The following is a 24,161-nucleotide window of genomic DNA, read 5'->3' as shown; positions in this document are numbered from 1 at the left end:
CATCATTTGCCTTATTTATTTAATAATAAAGCGCTTACACTAGTTTATATAACATTACATTACTATCAAAGTCATGTTTCGTCGGCAGTCGGTAGCTAATCCGATCTTTAATCTCCCTGCTGGGGGTTTATCACAGATTCCGGGTTTCTTTCACCGGTATTATCATCCCGGAGGGTCTGGAACTCATCCTTACTTCGTACTATCTCATTCTTAGTCTCTCTCTCTATCCGGAGTACTTAAAACTCTTGACTGAGTCTATGACCATCGGAAAAACCTACAAGAGGTCTGCGTTGCGTCGACGAATTAATTACTGGCGATCTTCAACTCTACTCTTGTCTTTTATAATTTGCCATCCTTACTTTTGAATCAGGCCAAGAGAATCGTTGCTCGGCCTTTAATCACACGTGATATTTTTATTAAAACTTTTAATTTTGTTAATTAAAAAAAAAAACGCTCAGGTGGAATGAATTTAAAAGTTTTTCACTCTAAAAAGTAAAAAAAAAAATTCTCAGTATGAATAAAATATTTATAAATGAATTAATTCTACATATTATATAAGATTTTTCTTTAAATACATATATAAAAAAAAATAAAAGAGGTACTTACTGTTTTTTCAGGGTATTATACTATTTTAAAAAACTTTAATTAATAAGTTAACAGAATTAAACGTTAGCTATTTTATTAAATCACTCAATCAATGGTGTAATTAATTTCAGGGAGAATTATTTATTCGACGGATAAGCTGGTAAGAAAAAAATAACTGGAATAAAAAATAGTACAGCTATAAATATAAAAATACATTCGAAATGTATCGATTTTATTTGAAATAAAATAGAATAAATAATAAATAAAAAATATAATGGTTTTAATGGTATGAAGAATAATATCGTGTGCCGTGAAATAACAGTAAAGTAAAAAGTTAAAAAAGTAAAATATAAAAATTGTTTGAAATAATAATAAAGTTAAATAAAATGAAAAAATAAAATAGCGCTTTCATTCCGGTCATTTAAGCTTATATATATGGTGAAGCTCAAGTCGTGTGTGAAATCTCGCGGCTTGTTTATGAGCCGTTCACCCGACCGAGGGGTCGCCAGCCAAACCGAGATAAAACTTGTTGTAAAGAGAGCTCGATACATATAATAACTATTTGCTACTCATCCACACATTTTTATACCTTGACTGTCTAATTTGTTTAGAAAACTATAATAAAAATTCATTGAAATTTCAATTTTATTTACACGGAAAAAAGTAAACTGTAACAAATAATAGTCGATTTATAATAAGTAATGATCAACTGCTAAAAATTATCATTTCAAACAGTAAAATCGTGGTTTTAATCATTATTATGTAATATTTATTATTTAAATGCTATAATTTATTATTTATATGGAAGAAAATACCATTTCAAACAGTAATATTCGCTATGTGAATGTCGAAAATGTTTAAGTATAATAATTAATAATTTTGACTTTGATACTTATCATTTCGTACCTAAAAAATGATCGCATGATATGTAAAAAGTATAAAATACAGTTGCTAAATTTTTAATACAAGCAATGTCAATATTAATAAAGTAAAATGGTAAATTTTAAACGCAACGCTAAAAATGAAACTATAATTATTGACTTGCTTGGACTGGTGAAAAATATATTTTGAAAATAGAATTTTTACTGTTTCAAACTGTAATTTTTTTAAGATAAGAGAGTCGTTATTTATTATAGTGACAGCTATTAATCACTTATTTTTTATATTAAATTATAAATTTGGAGGACCAGCAGATAAAATAAAAAATGAAGCAAAAAGGGTGATCCTGAAATAATAACATTTCTGGTGTACAAATAGTGATTATAAATTTTGGATTATAAATTATTATCAATTATTATGAATATTATCAATTATTGATTACTAAAAATGTTTATCTTTTTGTTTTTCTCTTCTCTCAAATCTCTCGGATCTCTTAAGTCTTAAATCTATCTTCTCTTTATAGATGATATTTATTGTATATATACATTACTAAATATTCTACACATGAAAATATAAATATTCTTGTAAATTGCCGAGGGCATTTCTTTAAAAATAAATAAATAAATAAATTGTCGCTTTTACACTTTCTACATTAAGTTCTGTAATATTTATATTTTTGCCACCCCGAAGTCCGCTTTACTGTTTGAAACTAAAAATTAACCAGAATCTGAATGAATTTTACAGTTTACTTTTTTCCGTGTATTAAAAAAATTTTTATCTTGAAATGAGACTCGAAGACATTCGAAAGGTTGTTTTAGCGGGACAAGTTAGCTAAAAATTTAGAGTTGAGATTGCCGCGAGTGAAATATAAGTAAAGGGCGTCTGACAAGACTCTTGGGTGTTATGTCTGAAATGATGAGACCGTCCGGTGAGGCTAAAGCATATCGCATTGCATGCCAGTGGTAGTCTCAACTCTCTCAACTCATCTCAACTCGTACCAACATCTCGAGTAGTTTTACAAGTTGACTGAATAAGATTTTAGAGTAGTCTGGTCTGTAGATACCAACGAGTAGAGGACTGAGTCGCGTCGAGTAGTTGTGTTTTATTTGTTAGTTCTGTCTAGCCTTTTTCCCTTTCTCTTTTCTCTTTCCGTCACTCAGAGACTCAGAGATTCAGAGATTCAAAACTCAGGACAGGGTACTCAGTAGATCGAGGACGACAAGGTTACACGGCAAACGTTTTGCTGTCTAGTCGGGTGTCGGGGTGTTGTATAGCCGTTGCTAAACAGGATGGAAACTTTCTGGGGTCGAAGTAAACACGCCGAGCAGTGAGCAGCGAGCAGTCGCAAACACTAAACACACACACACACACACACACACACACACACACACACACTGCAAAACAACTAAAAACAGAGTAGGACAGAGTACAATACTAGTACTAGTTACTAGTACATACTCTATAATACTGTACTGAGAGAGAAGAGAGGAGAGATGAAGCATGAGCTTTAGAGCTTTAGAGAGAGAGAGTAAATGGTATATTCATGGCGACAGCTACTGCTACCAGATGTGCTGCTCCTACTCCTCTTACAAATGTCTTTCTATTCCTCCGCTATCACTTTTGTGTGACTGTATGGACCAACTCATACCTACACAATACTAGACACTGGATATTTATGTCGCCGAAACCGTTTACCGAAAGTTAACGAATTTACGTCTATTTACATATATTTTATGGCTACATACTTTCAGCTTTTTTTAATATTATTTTTTTATTGCTGGTACCCGGAAATTTAAATAGTCTAAAAACATATACTCTCACGTTGAATAGAATAGTTTAATAATTATACTATCTGTAATTGTAATAATAGAAATCACTACCAAATACACTGGAACAAAAAAACTTTCAGTGGTACACTTTGATGCATGAAATAAATCATCAAAATGACCATTTTCAAAAATATAAAGTCTTTTTATGGCCGAAAAAAATTCTAAATTTAAGAAAAAAAAATTAAGAAAACGGTTGACCCTGAAGGCCATCCCTGCAACTTCCCGCTAATTCCGTACCTGGATGCTTAAAATTGCACTTATGCCGTTTTTGAGCGCTCTTCGAGCTCAAAAATACAGCTTATGTGTTGTTTTGAGCTCTCCGAGCTCATAAGTCTAATAAAAGTTTGATAAAACACTATTTTTTGAGTTTTCAAACCGCAATAACTTTTGAATGAATGAACCGATCTTAACGCGGTTGGCGGCATTCGACGCAGTTTTTTAAGTTTAATAAAAAATCTTTAAGTTTAAATTGATCAAACTAGAAATTTCGGAGTAATTCCGAAAAAACACTTTTTTGGGTTTTCTTTCCTGCACGATATCTCTCGAATGAATCAACCGATTTTGACCGGATTAGCGGTGATCGACGTGGTTTTTCAAGGTTAAGAGCTGATTAGTTTTTGGAGTTGATCGATAAAGCCGTTCGAAAGTTATTCCAAAAAAACCACTTTTGAAAAAAATTTTTTTTACAGTTTTTTTTAGATTTCTCGAAATCTATTGGTCTGAATCGGTCCAAATCATATATAAAATCTAAGTTTGGACAAGCCCTTTTGAATGGCGCCAACCGCGATCGAATCGGTCAAGCCATTCAAAAGTTATGAGAGGTTTACATACTTACACACACACACACACACACACACACACACACACACACACACACACACACACACACCCACACACACACGCACGCACTCACACGTACAGACATAGTGACACCCTCGCGGGGATAGTCAGGGAAGCTTCTTGTGACCTTCAAACGTCGAGATCTGATGAAAACTCGATTTTTGTAAAATGGGGTAAAACCAATAACTTCCCGATTTTTGAAAATCTGAGATTTTCTTAGCGGGAAGTTAAAAATAATTTTATTGAATTTACTAGCTGTTACTCACCCGATCCGCTGGGCGCTTCATAGAATTGAATTTTTAAATCTAAACTTGAAATTTAATTAGAGTATTGTTTTGACTTGCGCACAGATTCCAAATTCTATCGAATTGGCATGTAGCTTTTATCCATGTAATTATTTTAGCTAATATTCATTGTAACTTTCAAAGTGCAATCATTATAACATTCCCATGTCTATCTTACAAAAATTAATAATAATTGATATGAAAAAAAAAATTTGTAATGAGCATTGAAAGTTTCAGTTAAAGAAATTGTAGGTCTCATAAGTGAAGAAATCTGCCTAGTATATAAACATAACCAATAGAATTAAAAAAATTTATTTTAAACAAATGACAATCAAATAGAATAAATTTAGTTACAATAAAAATTTATTATTTCTAAGTCAAAAAAATATAGGTTTCGGATAAGTAATCACTAACATATCATTTACTAAAACCTTCTCCGAAACACGCTGCATCTTATGGTATAAGTATCATTCCGATCGGTTGAGTAGTATGAACAAAAAAACTGACTCTCCATTTATTAGTATAGATATTGATCTTTAGCTGGTTTTAATTTATTAATATCCAAAAATTTGAGAGATTTTTGAAACTCTCAAGGCAATAGAAAGTAAAACCTCCCGAGTAATATTAGTTTTTGTAAATTTCTTCAGCAATTTGGAGCATATTCAATGCGGAGAGAGTAAAAAATAGCAATTCAATACTTTGCAAGGTAACCTTACGCCCTATCCAAGGTGAACCCGTCTTTGGAAGTTTTAAAAAAAATTACAAAGTTTTAAAGTATTAAACGATAGCAAACGACTTTTTCACAGACGAGGATCTCGAAAAAAAATTTTAAATTTCTCTTAAACCCAATCATAAATTCAAAGTATTAATTTTGAATGCCATCAGAACTTATCGTCGGAAAAATTTATCCAATAAATAAAAACGAGTAAATTATTTAAAAAAATAATGATAGAGATTTGAAAATCATCCCCAGGGAATCCGTTCATTAATTTTTTTCCCTCTTTTTTTTACGTATAATATATAATACGCAATATATAATATATATGTATGTATACTTTGTTGTCAATTTATCTTTCCACCCTCTGTCTGATGCCACATTCTATTTCCTCGAGAGCAAACGCAGAGATTATGTATACATGTTATCTCTTCCATTGGGATGACCAGGCAACTCGCCAGTACAAGATTCCCCATTCTCTTATTTTTAACTTGATCTCTATTTTCTGGTCATCTTCCTCTGTTCTATCTTCTATCTTGCTAAACATCGTCCTCCTGATCTACGTCGTCATACAACTGGAATGGGAAACAACAAAACAACATTCAAGTCTTTTGTCCTGGTGTCCCATACAACATCTACTTTGCTCGTTACCTAAACGTACACGAACTATTATAGCAGCTTGCAACTTGAAACAGTAATAGTGTAACAGTAACTACCTTGTAAAGCTCAGTAGCTATGAGTATGAGCGGGGTTACGGACTCGGTACCGTCAACCACAACTAATTACGATCCCGAATGAGAAGTGAAAAGTGAAAATGAGAAAAAAGCTCTACTTTTTCTATAATATAATAAAACACTACCATAAAACAATGGTTAGCTCTTCTATTTATATTTTTATTTATATATTTTCCTTTTCTCATTATTCTTGCAATACTTTTATGTAAAAACAAAAACATCCACCGTTTTGTTTTTAAAACAATTTTACCCACTCAAAGATGCATAGTATTTTTTTTTGTTAATAAATTTATATTCATTTGTCGGTGAGTAAATATCATTTTTCACCATTAATAGACTGGCGAAAATAAAAAAAAAAGTAATAATTATTTTCAGTAAAAATAATCGAGGTTGGTAACTCGGTGGTCCTTTTTTTTTTTGCGAAAAGAACAAGGGAAATAAATGAGTTGTAAAAAAGCGACTCAGGTTCGGTTACTTTTTTTGCATTGTCATCGTCGATAGACTGATATCCGACCGGGGAGTAAATTCAATGTATGTATATATGCGTGGTTTACGCGCAGACGCAATTAAATTCTCGAGTACCTAATTCGACGAGCTTGGTACGTCGAGCTTAATTAAACTGTATGGACGTAACGACATAATTGCCGCACCGATTTACAATGCACGCTACTACATTTTAAAACTACCCCTTTTTATTTTATTTTCATTTCTCTTTTTTTACTCTTCAGCTATTTCTCTTATATTACTTAGTCCTTTTTCGGTTGTTTTTTATTCGTTCCACGTAAATCAAATAAAACTGGGTTCGGCATCGGCATTGTTATCTATTTATTAATCTTTGATAAACAAATTAATAAAAATAATTGTTAATATTTGATTGGAGTTGGACGGTGAATGCTACTGTATTTTATTTCATGAGTTATATAAATGGTAACAACAACAACAACAGCAACAGCAACAACAACAACAACATCAGAAGAACGGAAATAGTACATGTGTCACAGTGATTTGATGTCATTGATGTCATTGATGGGGTGGCTGCGGGTAGAAATAGAATAGAACAAGTTGACATATAAATAATTGGCCGGACACGTCGAATAGAAGGCGGTGGCGCGAGAGAGAGAAAGAGAGAGAGAGCAAGGGGGTTGCGTCAATGCTGGCCCAATTCCTCGGAAGGGATCGATGATGGGAAACAAGCTGCGCGACCGAGTGAAAGAGTATGAGAGTATGAGAGTGTGAGAGTATGAGAAAGCTCAACTATTCTCTTGCTCCAGCTCGCTTTGTGTGCTCAGGGCGGGAATTGAGTTGCGAGAGTTTAAAGGATCAGCTTATACGAGCAAGCTACGAGGCTCAACGCTATAGTCACCATTAAACTTTCAGTTTATACAAAAAGATAAAAGATTTTTCTGCAGCTACAGCGTATAGCCGGAAGGACACTTTAGAAATTACAATCTCTCACTTGTATTGACTTTAAAGAGTATCTGATCTACAATACTTTGCCTGCAATGGCTTTTATTACTTTTACTTTTTTATTTATTCTTTATAACTCCTTTATATTTATAAATTTTTATTTATTCATTTATTATTTATTCTTTATGTTATCTTTCGGTCGCTGACATTTTTCGTACTTTCGGCTCTAATTGAACAGTCTCTTTTAAATTCATTTCTACTCTGTGTTCTTCATTCGATGGTACTTCTCTGTAGACTTTTTTTCTTGAAATATATCTGAAAAAAAAAAAACATTCAGGAATTATTTATATTATTAAGAGAATAAGAAAAATTTTGTGCCCAGGATAGTCATATGATAAAATAGGTTTTTTCAGTGAAATTTAGTGTTATTACAAAGGTATTGACTTAAATTTGTGCCATTTCAAGGTTTCATATCATTCTCGCCGATATTTAATTTATTATAAATATTTAGGCTGCATTCGAAAATACTTTCTCTAGATACATAATTAAGAAATGACCTTGTATCTTGTGAAATATTGACATTTTTAAAGATATAAGCTCACCCCGACATTACACTTATCGAGACCTTTCATTTGAGTACCCACATCATTTTTTTCATATATTTATATATTATTTATATGTATATATGAAAAATATATAAAAATGCATGTGGGTATACTCAAATGAAAGCTCTTGATGAGTGTAACATCGGGATAAGCTTAGATCTTTAAAAATGTCAATAACTAAGAAATGACCTTGTATCTTGTAAATTATTGACATTTTTAAAGATATAAACTCACCCCGACATTACACTCATCGAGATCTTTCATTTGAATACCCACATCAATTTTTCATATATTTTATATATTTATATTAGGGATAGGAAAGTCGACTCTGACTTTAGTCAAAAATCGACTTTTATCTGAAAATCATCGAGTTTTCAGAATCGAGTTGATCCTCTCTTGAATCGATTAGAATCGAGTTTTACTCGATGATTTTTTTTTTACTTTTTTACAGATTTTTAAAAATTAACAACGAAAGTAAAATTAAGTGCAATCTATGTGAAAGAGATTTTTCCTTATCTATGCACGAAAAAAAGAAAACTCGAAAAATTACAGTATATAATGCAACGTGGCGCTTCGTGATGAAAACTGGAAAAATTACAGTTTCAGATTGTAATTATTACTGGTTTTATAAGAATTACATTGTAAAATGTAATATTTACATTGAAAGCTCTGAATATTAAATTAAAAAATTGAATTTAGAAAAATGTTATTTCAAACTGTAATTTTTTTAGTTTTGATTACGGCGGGACCGATTTTACATTTTATACTGTAATTTTTCGAGTTTTCTTTTTTCCGTATGGAGTGTAGCTAAAAAGTACTTGCCAATAGTTGCAACTTCTGTACCCTGCGAACGGTTATTTTCACATGCAGGTCTAATTGCAATCCAGTTGAGGTCGGTTATGACCTCAACATTTAAATGAGTTTATATTCTTATGATCGATCGATGAAGAAATGTGGTTTTCTTAATTATTTGATTTTATTTTTTTAGTTAAAAATCCAATTTTATTATTCAATGTCAAACTGTATGCAATTTTATCATAAAATATTTTCTATAATATGTTAAAAACTCAAAAAGTATGTTTATACGATCATAATTTAATAAAATACAAATATATCTAACAATTTATGCAAGAATTACTAAATTTCTAAAAAGTCGACTCAAGTCACAATAGTCGACTATCAGAGATGATTAATCGACTTCAAGAATCGAAAAACTTGAAGTCGATTCCAAAGTCAAAAATCGATTCTTTGCGCGCTTTTTCCATCTCTAATTTATATATATGAATATATGAAAAATATATCAAAATGCATGTGGGTACTCAAATGAAAGCTCTTGATGAATGTAACATCAGGATGAGCTTATATTTTTAAAAACGTCATTAGTTAAAAAAGTACAATACAATTTAACAAAAGTAATTATTTAATAAAGCAAAATTTTAATTTTTTTAAGTTCACAAGTCACGGCAGTCACATAGTGACTGCAAGGTTGCTATTTATTATTATTAAAAAATGTAACGTTTAAAATTAAAATACAAACACAATACGTCTATTACAAATACGAAATATCAATATTAAACAACATTGTTAGTATTTATTTTAAAAGGTTTTAAATTCTTCATTCATTTCTGAAAAAAATATTTTTTATTATTGAAAAAAAAAGGGAATAAAAATTTACCTTTTCACAAATGGAGTAAAATGTTCGGGATTAACGTTATCAATATCAGTTTCTTTTAAAATAAAACTCGCTGAAATTGCTACAACACACATCACAATAAATCCAATTGCCGTGTAATACAAAAATGATATTTGATAAATCAACGGAATACTATTTTCCTCAATCTCACTCGGAGACGGCGAACTATGTATGACAGTATTATTAAGCGGATATGGACATTGTTCAACGCTGATTGGCAAAGTGTCGGAAAACGTCTTGAACTTTAGTTTGTAATACTCGCTGGAGCCGACGTACCACAGCATAAAGACAAAAGAGACAAATGTCCCGATCAAAGCGCCTCGGGCTTTCACCCACGGGACCATAAGTCCTAAAAAGAAGATCCCGACCATTGGCCCGTCGATCACGGACCTCAGACTTATGCTGATCTGAAAAACAGTTCCCAGACCATCGACCACGAAAACGAGGCCTATGGAAATGAAGCCCGCGATCACCACCAGGAGCTTCATTATTTTGGTTCCGTTCGCGTCTTTCGCGGCGTTGTTCGGCATCCAGGGCTCTATAAAGTCCTCGTAGACGATTCCTGATATCACGTTGAGATTTGTGCTCATTGTCGAAAGCGCAGCAGACCCCAGCCCCGTTAGGAATAACCCGGCAAGTCCTGGAATGTGTCCAGTGACCTCCATCACGAAAAAGGGAAAAATTTGGTCACTGCGATCGACTATCTGTGAAAATAATTTGAATTATTTATTCAGGCAAATGTCATGACAGCTATTTAATGTTTGATTATTATTCATTGATCAACCTTTGTGGATACTGGATCACAATTCCGATAACGAGTGTATATTATTAGTCCAATAAAAACGAATAATATTTTCATGAATATTTCCATTATTGACGTGATAAGCGTGGCTCTGTGGATTATTTTTTCTTTTTTTTTGTTATCAAAAACGTATTTATACTAGGAAAAAAGTAAACTGTAATAAATAATAGTAGATTTATAATAAGTAATGATCAACTGCTAAAAATTACCATTTCAAACAGTAAAATCGTGATTTTACTATTCTCCTTATAATATTTATCATTTAAACGCTACAATTTATTCTTTAAATGGAAGAAAATACTATTTCAAACAGTAATATTCAAACAGTAAATAAAGTTACTAAATTTTTATTACAGTCAACGCCAATATTTACAAAGTACAAATGGTAAATTTTAAACGCAACGCTAAAAATGAAACTATAATTATTGACCTGCTTCCTGAGGCAAAAATTTGAAGACTGGAATGAAACTGCCAAAACTATCGATTACTATTTTTGCAGTTTTAAAATTAGTATAGAAAACTGTATTTGAAGATAAAACTGAGTTGAACCTTCTAGTTCCGAATATTCGACGATTCAAGAGCATCAGGTTGAACTTAAGGTTCATTTTGATGATAAAAAAAAAGTCATTCAGTTTTAAAACAGGTTGATAATTTAGGCAGTCGGAGAACGATTTTCGTTAATAATAATTTGGTGTAGTTGATTGTGTTCGCGGTTGTGATATCAATGAGATGTATTCTATTGATGTCGTAGTTTTAATTAATGAATTTAGAAAATTGAATGGCGACTTTTATAATAAATTAAATATAATAAATTTTCTAAAAATATTATATATCTGCTTACATTTTTAACTTCCCGCTAAGAAAATCGGGAAGTTATTGTTTTCACCCCGTTTTGCAAAAATCGAGTTTTCATCAGATCTCGACGTTTAAAGGTCATAGGAAGCTTCCCTGACTATCCCCGCGAGGTTGTCACGGTGTCTGTATGTGTGTGTGTGTGTGTGTGTGTGTGTGTGTGTGTGTGAAAGTATGTGAACCGCTTATAACTTTTGAACGGCTTGACCGATTTCATCGCGGTTGGTGCCATTCGAAAGGGCTTGACCAAACTTAGATTTTGAAAACTATTTGGAATGATTCAGATCAATAGATTTTGAGAAATCTTAAAAAAACTGAAAAAAAAAATTTTTTCAAATGTGGTTTTTTTGGAATAACTTTTAAACGGCTTAAAGGTTCAATTCCAAAAACTAATCAGCTCTTAACATCAAAAAACCACGTCGATCGCCACCAGTCCGGTCAAAATCGGTTGATTCATTCGAGAGATATCGTGAACAAAAGAAAACCGAAAAAAGTGTTTTTTCGAAATAACTCCAAAATTCCTAGCGCGATCAATTCAAAATTTAAGATTCTTTGTGAGGCTTGAAAAACTGCGTCGAATGCTTCTAACCGCGTAAAAATCTGTTTATTCATTCAAAAGTTATTGCGGTTTAAAAATTCAAAAAATAGTGTCTTATCAAATCTCTATCAGACTTTTGAGCTCGAAGAGCTTTAAAGCATAGGAAAGCAATCTCTTTGAGCTCGGAGAGCTCAAAATAACCCATAAATTGTATTTTTGAGCTCGAAGAGCTCAAAAACGTCATTGGTGCAATTTTAAGCGCCTACGTATGGAATTAGCGGGAAGTTGCAGGGATGGCCTTCAGGGTCAACCGTTTTCCTAATTTTTTTTATTAATTTTTTTTTTTTTTTTAATGAATTGAAATCACAACGATAATCAATGAACTTAATTGTGTACTGTACGTATGAACATTCTATTTATAGACAATTAATTAATAAAGCTGAAAAATCAAATAGAAGAAATTTATTCTGGACGGGACTCGATCGCGGAACCTCAGGATTCGAAGTCTGGAACGTTAACCACAAGGCTGCTCTCAGATTTAAAAAACTTCCATTATTCTTCACTTTTAAGACTCAAAGATATCTGACTTAGAAAATCAGGTTCTCCAGTTCAAAAACAGAATATTCAATTTGATAGGATAAAAGAAATGAGCTTGATTTCAACTTTATCAGACTGACTCGAACAAATAATTTGGTCAGCATCAATTCAGGTTCATATTTTATTGTACAGAAGGTCGTTCAGTGTCAAAAAAGCTCAAAAAGTTGATGCTGGTTTGAAACTGGAAAGCCTAAATAATACTCTGGTTCCATTCAGTTTCAAATCAGTTTGAACCTTAATGCTTATATCAGGCTGAACAGTTTGATTTCAGTTTCAATTCAGCTTAGTCAGTTTCATATTAAGTTCAATTCAGCTTGAACAGTTTAACCTAAGCTTGAAATCAGTCTCAACAGCTTCAATTCAAGCTTCAAATTCTTGTCTCGGGTTGGACTGGTAAAATGTATATCCGAGTAAAAACAGTTTCACTGTAAAAAAATCGCGCCAAGTCCACGTTCATAAGACTATTAAGAAAAAAAAATTTTATTTCTTTACAAAAAGATATAAAATAAAAAATTAAAAAATCCAAGTAACCGATATGGTTGTATATGATTTTCGGAAATTAAAAAAAATTTTTTTGTAAATTTAAAAATTAAAAGAAACAATTTTGGAACGTATTTAGTGTGCGTGGTTACAAAATATTTCACTTTTTATGAAATTCCTAAAATATATCTACTAGGACTTTTAAAAAAAATTAAAGTACACAATCATGCACACCAAGTACGTTCCAAAATTGGTTTCTTTTAATTTTTAAATTTACAAAAAAATTTTTTTTAATTTCCGAAAATCATATACAACCATATCGGTTACTTGGATTTTTTAATTTTTTATTTTATATTTTTTTGTAAAGAAATAAAATTTTTTTTTCTTAATAGTCTTATGAACGTGGACTTGGCGCGATTTTTTTACAGTGAAACTGTTTTTGCTCGGATTTCAGTATTTTTTGTAAGGTAAAAGCCCCAATAGATGATCATATACTGGTACGTGATCATCTATTGGGGCTTTTACCTTAATTATAATAAAAATTGACAATTTTAATTTAATACATTTCCGGTGGCAAACTATCCCCTTTAAGCTATAGTTCATGTAATAGTATATTACACACCTGTGGCAAGAAAATGAGAAATGTCTCAGAACACATATATGTTGCCCGAGGCGAAGCCGAGGTCGACATATATGTGATCTGAGATATTTATTATTTTCCTGCCATAGGTTTGTATACTATTTTTCTGTCCGACAGAGGTGGAAAGCGGCAATTTCGTTTAGCGCAGCGGGCCGAAAGTTGCCACTTTCCGCCTGGAGGGCAGAAAAAGTTATTCTTGCGCCGCCTGGCGCGTGTAATTGCAAGCTGTCAAATATCTTTTTTTCACTGTAGTTTCCCATTTATTATAAGATTAGCATGCATCCTTATATTATTTAGTCTCTGGCCGTCCGCTTTATACATAAAAGAAAAGTTAAAATCTAAAAATCTGGGTCGCTATAGTTTGTGCTGATTATTTTTAATAATTTTAAATAGAAATTATAAAGATAATTGATAATAATCAAGTAATACGCGTAATAAAAAGCATGAACTACTATTATAAAATATCATATAAAAAAAAAATCAAAATAAATTTGAAAAAAAATTTGTAACCTCAAAAAACCGTTCTACTTACGGCATATACACACTCGGTAGTCTGGCTTGAGAACGGAACTTGGCGCCAGACTCTATCGAGTCTGTTGATTTTAAAAGTATAATTTTTACTGTTTCAAATGTTAAATTCTCCCAAAGTGAGACCCCCTTCTCCTCATTTGAGTTCCCTTTCTCCTCATCATAGTATGGACTATATATTGAAATGGCTATTTTTACTGTTTGAAACTGTAATTTTTTAAGATGAGAGAGTCTTTATTTACTATAGTGACAGCTACTAATCACTTATTTTCGATATTAAATTATAAATTGTGGCTTTTACACTTTCTACATTAACAGGCGAGACCATCTTTTTCTCGCTTTGCTCTCACGGAGTTCAACGGAACTATCTCTGTCGCACTCCCAACAGCAGAGCAATTGCAGCTTCGATTGGTTTAGCGAAACGAATGAAATTTTTGAAAGAAACGCTTTGTGGTGAAATAGTTTATTAAATGATCTATTATCTCTAAAAACGTTTTTTCAAAATTTCCATTCGTTTCGCTAAGCCGATTGAAACTGCAATCATTGGTCTCGGCTGTTAAGTTCTGTAATATTTATATTTTTGCCACCCTGATGTCCGCTGTACTGTTTGAAACTATAAAAATTAACTGGAATCCGAGTGAATTTTACAGTTTACTTTTTTCCGTGTAGATATTTTTTAAGATTATTTGTAAATATACTTACACTGCCGCATTTTTTTGAGTTGGTATAGACAAAAGTTTTTGTATAGCGCCCTGATTTACGCTCATTATTGCAAAAAAATGTAAAGTCATCCCTAGAGTCGTTGCGAAAAAACTATTTCTGACAAAAGGACTTGGATTTAAGCTGAAAAAAAATTATTTATTGCCGAGAGTATAAGCTCAAGTATATAAAAAGTATTTTTAACAATATAAACTATTAAGCAAAAATCAATACCGAATGTACCATTTCAAATATTCATTTAATTATGTATAATTTTTTTTTTCGTTTATAATTAATTATCGAGTTTTCAATCTTTATTAAAAAGTATTCATTACACTGTAAAACAAGCGGTGTTAAAATGGACTCATTTTAACACCGCTATGTAACACCTGTGTATTAACATCGGTGTAGCGGTACTCTTTTGCGGTGTTAAAAATCCGGCGTTAAACCGGTGTAATATCGGTGTAACCGGTGTAATACCGGTGTAATAGTAGAATAAATTTACACTGTATCGGAGTTTGAATATTACATGATCCATAAAACACAATTAATATTCAATATTTATCAAAATGAGACAAGTAACATTTATTTAAGAATTTTCAATTTATAAAATTACTCAGAAATCGATTTAATGAATGTTATACGACAAGTTAAATAGTATTTACAATATTAAATGATTAGGAACAATATAATAATTATTTTTATCGTAACCATGATGTTTCTCATAATATAATGGATGTTTTAAACATGACAAATCTACAGCTGTGCAAAAATAAATTATCTATATGAAAATCATTTAAAAAACGTTCAAAATTGTCGTAAAATTGTTCTAAAAATGTTTTAAATTTGTTGTAAAAACACTCTAAAACTGTCCAAAAAATGCTCCAAAAATGTCTCAAATGTATTCAAAATTTGTTCTCAAATAGTTAAAAAAATGTTTTAAGATTATTCAAAAAAGGTTCCACATAAGATTTAACGACAAAATTTCAACTAAATTGTTTCAAATAAATTGCATTGATTCTAAAATTATCTTAAAAGTATTCCGAAAATCTTAAAAGTTATGAAATAATTATTAAAATCCACTATTTTAGAGTTTCCGATTATCTATATGATGTCCTGAAATTGTCCTTTAATAATGGTGTTAAAGTAACACGGATCGAAAATTTACACCGAGAGAATTTCACACCATTATTTCACACTACACGGCCGTGTAAAATGATCTGGGTCCATTTTTACATCGAAATTTTTTACAGTGTATTTATTTTAATCAAAAACTTTTATCTACTTTATATTTTATTATTTTAAACTTTCTAAATGAAATATTAACTTTTTTTGATTATTTATCTTTAATTATTAAACATAAAAAGTTTAATTATAAAAATTGTGTTACTTAAAATATTATCAACATCGGAAAATTTATAACACCGATTTAACACCGAAAAAAAATATTTACACCACGACCGGTGTTACTGCTACACCGATTTCAGTTGTGAATTTAACACCGGAATTTTTAACACCGTACACCGCATGGACTCACGCCGGTTTTTTTTTACAGTGTAAACATTTAAACTATCGAACAAGTTTAATTATATGAATTCGATAATTTCTTAAGCTTATAGTATTTTTAAAAAGTTTTTATTAAAATATATTACTCAAGAAAAATAAGACGTCCTCCTTGATCAGTGACTCGAAAAATTTCAGCGAATCCTCCTACAGTTTTTACGCCTATGGCAAATATTGCGACAATACTGATAACTACAATTGTAAATTGCAATGTGTCTGTCCAAACAACGGCCTTTAATCCTCCCTGTCACATTAAGACTTGTTGTTATTAATTTCTTTGTAAGTTATTATAAAATATAAATACTTGCCAAGCTCGTGTAAATTATACAAATGATACTAAGTACCGGCGCAATTACGTGAATACTTATTTTGGTGACCTGGGCAAGGCCCAGCGCTGGAACGTAAATGACGATCGGGACGTAAATAAACAGAGTGGTGATGTAGAAAAATGAGTAAATAAGTCTAGTGGAACGAGAAAACCGGAGCTGGAGGTAGCCGAAGACACTTGGTTGCTGGAGATGGTAAAAAACTGGCAAACATATGTAGACTGTTACCAAACCAGTTAATATAACTGAAATAATGGTTGCCAAGTAATGGGTTCCATACTGATAAATTTCTGCAGGTACGCCGACCAAAGCTATCCCCGACAGATGGCTGGATAATTATTATATAATTCATAATTATTGGCTATTTGCTGGTGTTTCTAGTCTAGATAATTAATAATTGATTATTGAGGATTATTTTTACCAGGTCAAAATGCTCACTGACACAGGAAAATAATTCATCGTTTTACCACCAAAATTGTATTCAGTGGTGGTGGTTTGCTTTCGCACTAATCCAAACCACCCGCCTATTAGTACACTCATGCTCAGCAGCGTTCCAAAAAGTATGTAGTCTGTCCAGCTCAATTTAACGTCCAGAAAATTTATTTCTGTTGAATTAAACATTTTGTTTTAAAACACCCGGCACAACTTTTAGATGAGAACTGATTTTTTAACGGTAAGTATCTAGCACAAACGCTGAGTTTATAATTTATAAAATAATCTCTACCTTGGAAAGTATTGATTTATTACTGATAATGATAAAATAATTAATTATTTGATTTTAAGGAAATTAATATGACGTGAGTGTTATCAAATGATAAGATTGATATATAAGTTATGCAGAGTGATAATAAGAGTCATTTGAAAATTAAATTATTGAATTTTGAAGCCATTAATAATTTAAAGGAAAAATTAAAAGAGTGAGTAAAGGTAAAATCGATATTATATGTGTTGACTTTGTTTTATTTAGCAGCATGACGCTGCTAGTGACGATTAATTTTACATTGCAGCAAGCCTTGTTTTATCTCAGTTACATCACCAACAATCATAACTCATAGTTGACTATTTTATTTAGTAATAATTATCTGAGGCGTAATAAGCCTTGTGTAATTAAAACAACAAAGTCTTGAGCACGGATGAATAAAAGCAGTAGAAATATGAAGATTAATCGATGTGTGTTTCATTATCATATATAATAAAGAAAAAAAATATTTGCTCAACGGGGTCGAAAAAAAAGATATAATGTGAATAATACTATTAAACTATTTTTAGCTGTTTAACTGAATCCAATTATCAATAATGGAATAAACGTAAAAGGACTGGAGGTAAATGGAATTTGAGAATAAAGTTTACGTGATAAAAAGATCTGGAAAAAAAAATAAAAATGTATAGTACTCTTGAATCATTTTTCTATAGTGTAGCTTTCTGTTGCACTCCTCGGAGCCTAGATTCTCTTGGATTTTTCCTATTTCGATCCTCGAGAGAATATGCTCGTAGGGATGTGGGGAGCTTCTGAAGAGTACCTTGGAGTATTCAATCCACCACTTGAGAGAGAGCTTACAACGAATGCATCAGATACTACAAGGGCACTAAGGCTTGAGCTTGTGTAGAAAAATGCTTCACTTTTCACTTGAATTATACATTTTGTATTCTATTCTTTTCGCAATAATATTATATTGCAAATTATAAATAATAAATAAATATTTCAATATTTTAAAAAGAGCTTTGGCTTCTAATGGAACTCAAAAATAACGCCCTTGTTTTCCATAAATAGTAGAATTTTTTTGTATAAAAAAATTTTAATTATTCTAATCGAGTTAGTATCGCACAAATATTTAATAAAATAAATAATAAAGGGAATTTCAACTCTAATATAACATTGAGTTTTATTACTTAGAGATACATATTTAGTTATCAAGTCAGACAGTTGTCACCACAAGTTTCAGTAGTAATAGTTTTACTTATAATAGCAACACCGGGTACCGGGTATGCCAGTACTATAGCAGTATTATGTGGAATACAAGTATAAGTAGTGGGAGTGTATATAATAATATAAGTTGTAAAACCAGTGTAAGTGGTAGAGACTGGAGTACCGGGAGTGTCAGAGTCGGGAGTCGGGAGTCAGTAGTGGTATTAGTTTATGCTAAGTCAGACTCTTAACTACACCAACTCAGCAAATAATTTAATAGCAAACACATTGGATAATAGTTAAGTTAATCCGATGAGCTTCATCCAGTTATACTGTAATTGCTTTACATATTATATATATATATTTTATATTTTTGTATTTTACAATAATATTGCATGTTTATGCATAAGATATATAGAGAGATAAAATAGACCTGAAGAGATGTCTGTGTTATATGTGAATAAATATATCAATGCAGATGCATATCTCGTATATCAGGACACAAGTCGCGAGTACTCTCGATACTCTCTCTTCCACGAGGGTGATTCTTTGCCCTAGATTCCTTCTTCGCACCAAAAGATGTCTCGGAAATGGAAAAAAATAATAAAAAAATAAAAAAAACACAAAACGCTGATATACATATATAAAGTGTAAAGAAAAAAAAGGAAGAAAGGAAAGAAATATATATACAACATATCTAGGAGTTGGGAGACACGGATTTTTTATTGATAAAAATAAACTGGGTTTTGATTTTTTATTTTTGGGTTTCAGTTTTTTAATTTCGCGGGTTAAATAGAGCGTGGAGTCATTTTGATTGTGGGAACGGGAGAAAAATACTAAAAATAAATGAAACAAAGCATAACAAAATAAATTGTGGTAAAGTTACGTGGGTTTGGAGTTGACGCCTCGTGCGAAGGATTTAACTCGAGATTGTGGGATGATGACGAGAAATCCGTTAAATCGGTGGGCGAAGTTTAAAGTTAGCACGAGTACCTTTTCCGGGTGAGAATCGGGCTCCGACGGGCATAAAGTGCACGCGATCAGGTGCACCACGCGTCTCCATGCCTCTCAACTCTAACAAAAAATAAAAATAATATGAGAGAAGAGAAGAAGAAATATATAAGACTGAGATCTTGGATGGCATTGTGAAAATCCACGGATTTACTACAGGATTTATACTTTTTTCTCATCGCCGAAAAAGATAAAAATATAAAACTATTTATTTGAAAAGAATAAATTTTTCAAGCTCAACCACTGAAAGATTTTTAAAAAAGCATTTTAAATTAAATCCCGGTTTAGTAATTGATGATCGGTCTTCCAAGGGAAAAACAAACTATAGCGCAAGGATTTTAATGCTTCGACTGATTAATTTTACTAAAATAATAAAATTATTAATTCTCCCAAAATTAAGCTTGCTTAATCTAGCACAACAGTTTCGTATCTGCCGAATTTTCACTGAGAGTACATATAGTGGCCTGTTTCAACTCTTTTAAAAAGGGAGAAAGTATATTTTCCTCCAATCAATAAGATATAGTTTAAAAAAATATTTATTTTCATTAAAAAAAAATATATTCTCGTTTAAATGTTGATATCCTTATAAATGTATACGTATAAATATATAAAGATATACATTGGTTGTTAAAATTGATTGCCCTGGAGTCTAAGCGGATATGCTCTGGAAGTTCGTTACCGCTTTGGTAGAATCACCAAAATTCTCTACTACAAGTACTGAGTGACATGCGAATTCGATTTGTATCGTATATTGGACAGAGACGTCACTACAATTGATATGTATATATAGACATAGATGGATAGATTCTCCACTCCTAACTATTCTATAGATTTCGTTACTGTATATATATATATATATATATATATATATATATATATATATATATATATATATATATATATATATATATATTACTTTGTACTCAACCGTTTGTTCATATACATATACATACATGTAAATATAGATATACATATATTGTGCCTCACAGGGATGGCTGATATGGTTGATATGGTTACATGGACCAGGTTGTGGACCGTAGTAGGGTGACAGAAGGATAACTTACATTCTCTATAGCATATCATACTATCATCCACTATACTCTGTACCCTGTATTGTGTAATACATATATTGTATCTATAGATAGCATTAGAGTTTATAGCACAGCAATGTGAGTGAGCGTGTGTTGGGCAACACATGTGCGTTGCCTCGTTTTATCCAGTTGTCACGTGTGTGTCCATTTACTGTTGTCTCGGTCCCTTCAACTGTTCCATGCCTGTCTCTATCTGAAAAACTATTGTTTTTGTTAATTCTCACATCACGAGTTTTGTTTTTTTTAGATTTTATTTCCAGAATGAAGATCCATCTTTTATTTTTGTTCACTGGTGCTATCTTTAGACTCTACTCCGACGATTGTAAATAAATTAAACAGACAGCGTAACCTCTAGCTTTATGAATAGATTTTTAGTGAATATAATTACTGGAGATATATAGATAAATGTATGAATTTTATGAATTCAATAAGCTGTTAATTACGTATAAATTATTCATAGGATGTAAGTTATTAAATTTTTGATTCGAGTTATTTTTTATATCATTATTATTAATATTTAATAATTAGTATAGATTATTATAAATTATGAGAAAGATAATAATAATGATTAATATATGTATAATGATATAATATATTTTGATATAGAGGTCAACGGTTACCCATTTCCGTTGGTCGTCAATTCTAGTTCACAGTACGAGTGGATTACTCGTGCGAGAGTACTGGGAATCGTTTTACAGATCAATTGCTCGGAAACTTTCAGTGGGTTCATGTGTGTCCCTTCCCTCAAAATCGTAGTATCAAACCTCAGTGTATCTACCAAAATTTATATTTACATTTATATTTATATATTTATATATTTATACGCTGGATAGAAAAATAAAATGTTAACCTTTAAATATTTATTTTCAGCGAATAAATATTTATGATTTTTTTATCTCGAAATTATTTTTTGAATCGTAAATTTTGGGGTTGCTATAAATTTGAATGTAAAAATAATTTTTGGGGAATTAAAATGGATTTTAGTGAGTCTTATTTTCTTGGTGGTAAGAAGTTAAATAAAATAGTAGACTCGTTGATTATGTGGGTGCAAGGAGAACACAAAGTGTTGGCTCAAATCCTTTTTATTCTTGGCAACCCTTGCCGAGTTGAGTTCTGGAGGCCAATGAAAGAGGAGGCTATTATTTCGGTGTACGCCGCAACGCAAACAGATCGAAGAAATGAGATATGTTATGCCGAACAAAAAAAACTAAATGAGAAAAAGAGAGAGAGAGAGGAAAGAAGAGGAGAGACGGAGGTGAACTGGTCCACTTACGACCCCTCGAATTGTTGTTGAGGTTAAACAACTGGAAAATGACTGTTTTGCTTACCCACAGGATATGTACTGTAAAAGCGACAATAGCAAACAGCCCAAGCTCCTGATGCTGGTGCTGGTGAGCATCAACCCCTAGGGAACCAACCACTCAAGAGTTTTAGGTGTCCTTCCGTGCGTCAACCAAACACTTGTTTGTTTAAATAATAGTTTAATCATTTATTATTTACGAGCTAACAAACACCCGGATCCACTGACAGTTCTGTCGTTAATCTCAAAATAATTTATTCCTTTGAAAAAAATATATCTATTATTAAAATATATCGCATTATAATATTCCATCAGTTATCTTCATGTTAGTGACAAGTAAATGCATCTGATGAGAAAGATAAATGTCTTAATATTACAACTTTAGTATTATCAAAATAGATTTTTCAATTTATAATAATTTGCTAGCATTACTGCTTGAATAATTTGAGAGAATTGTGATTCAATTTCAAGCAAAAGAAGCTTAAATAATTTTTAATATAAAATATTATTCAAATACTAGGAAGAAACTAAAAATAATTGTCATTAATGTTTATTTTCTACAAAATTATATTAAAAGAAAAGTTGTTAAGTCAATAGCTCCGATGAAATAGCACGTCTATTCTATCAGACTTAAGCTCAGAAAGACATTAATCATTATCAATTACGTATCAATTTATGACTATCGGCCCGAGGACCGCGGATCGGAAGGGGAGATAGCGAAAGGTAAATGAAGCTTATTAATGATTGAAAAAATCAAAGTATCTGGGATAAAACGAAAAAGGCTAGGATAATCGGGGAGATAAAGGAGCGAATATAATATCTAATGTATATATAGGTATATCAGAGGGAAAAGCGATTCGACTTTCATCAGACAATTGATCCTTTGAATGAAGATCTCGAGGATACTCAGACACTCTCAAGTATGGGTAGCCGAACGGCGAATAGTCACACAGGGCGATAAGAGCCGTGGAAGTTTCACCAGATGAGAAGAGACCGAGTGCTGATGGTAAAGTTCAAGGGACCAGACCGAGATGAACACACCTTACTTATATAGGAAGAGGATAATGCGAATGGCCAAGTGGATAATACTCCTATCCTTAAATGAAGGCTCCAGATCTATACATAATGGAAAGATCATTATATTCCACGAGAACAAACGTCTTCTCCATCACTATCATCCTCTAACTTTATTATCACTTATTTTACATATAATAATTATTATTATTATAATTTAAATTTATTAATTGATCTATTTAACAACTTTATAAATATTTTTACAGTCTTGGAGACAACAATTTTAATCTCAATAATTGTCAGTACGTGAATTATAAAATTCTAAGTTTGTGTTATAATTATTTTAATTAAAATGGAAATACACTTTAAATTCACTAAAAATTTAATTAATTGGCTAGTTGCAAAATTTAAAATTCTTTTGTATTGTTATATTAAAATTATTTAGCAAAGAATAATTACACGTTGATAAAAAAAGCACAAAAATAGATTTACGGGTTATAATTTCAGTCGTTTGATTATAAAAATGCTAAAGTTTATAAGCTTTGTAGGTGAAAGAGAAATAACAGCCGAAAAATAAAAGCTAAAAATAATAAATGGATTTTTTAAGCTAAAGTTATTAAGTTAAGTGGGTTTTTAATAGCAAATGATTGACCAATCAAGAAAAAGAAGAGCCTAGTAGGGTAAAGAGAGTTATGAACCTTTGGGGCTAACAGTTTCAAAGAAACCATTACAGGGGTAGTAACGCTCAACGTTATTCAATTATGCGGAGACTTCATTTGCGAATTACGGTTAGCTTGTAACATGTAAGTACATTTAATATTTTATATTAACGTACAAATTCTCCCAAGTAGCTTGTAATAATTATTTTAAAAGCCAGTTAATTTATTAGATACTCTGGAGGTAGTATTAATTTTGAATTTTGAGGACAACGATTACCATAAAGGTCCTGATATTAATTATTACGATGCATTTAATAATTATTATGAACTCGATAATTATTTGAAATAGCTGAGTAATTAAGTTTAAGTACTACGTTGTTATTATTATTATTATTGTTACTATTATTTCTAAAGTTCGGAGTAGTTGTTGAGCTAAACTATCAATGAATAAAAATCCCGGTTAATCGATAGAGCACGCGGATAATTATTATTAAACAATATTAAAAGTTTAAAGTTATATACAAGCGCCGATAAAAAGTTTCAGCACGGAAAAAAGTAAACTGTAATAAATAACAGTCGATTTA

At 31.4% G+C, this 24,161-nt stretch overlaps 1 protein-coding gene across 1 annotated transcript; it reads right to left on the bottom strand.

Moving 5' to 3' along the window:
- Positions 1-7,409: 7,409 nt before the first annotated feature.
- Positions 7,410-17,255, bottom strand: LOC123259699 (sodium-coupled monocarboxylate transporter 2-like). Its single transcript, XM_044720339.1, has 7 exons — positions 17,018-17,255; positions 16,579-16,924; positions 16,360-16,514; positions 14,711-14,851; positions 10,356-10,464; positions 9,554-10,275; positions 7,410-7,588 (listed from the first exon to the last, which is right to left on the bottom strand). The coding sequence occupies exons 1-7, from the start codon at positions 17,215-17,217 to the stop codon at positions 7,462-7,464; spliced, it is 1,800 nt and encodes a 599-aa protein (XP_044576274.1). The 5' UTR covers positions 17,218-17,255; the 3' UTR covers positions 7,410-7,461.
- Between the last annotated feature and the right edge of the window lie 6,906 nt (positions 17,256-24,161).

Source organism: Cotesia glomerata, linkage group LG2 (assembly GCF_020080835.1).
Source record: "Cotesia glomerata isolate CgM1 linkage group LG2, MPM_Cglom_v2.3, whole genome shotgun sequence".
In the NCBI taxonomy this organism is placed as follows: domain Eukaryota; kingdom Metazoa; phylum Arthropoda; class Insecta; order Hymenoptera; family Braconidae; genus Cotesia; species Cotesia glomerata.
Note: the sequence above shows the minus strand (reverse complement) of the source record. Positions and strands in the feature narration are given on the sequence as shown.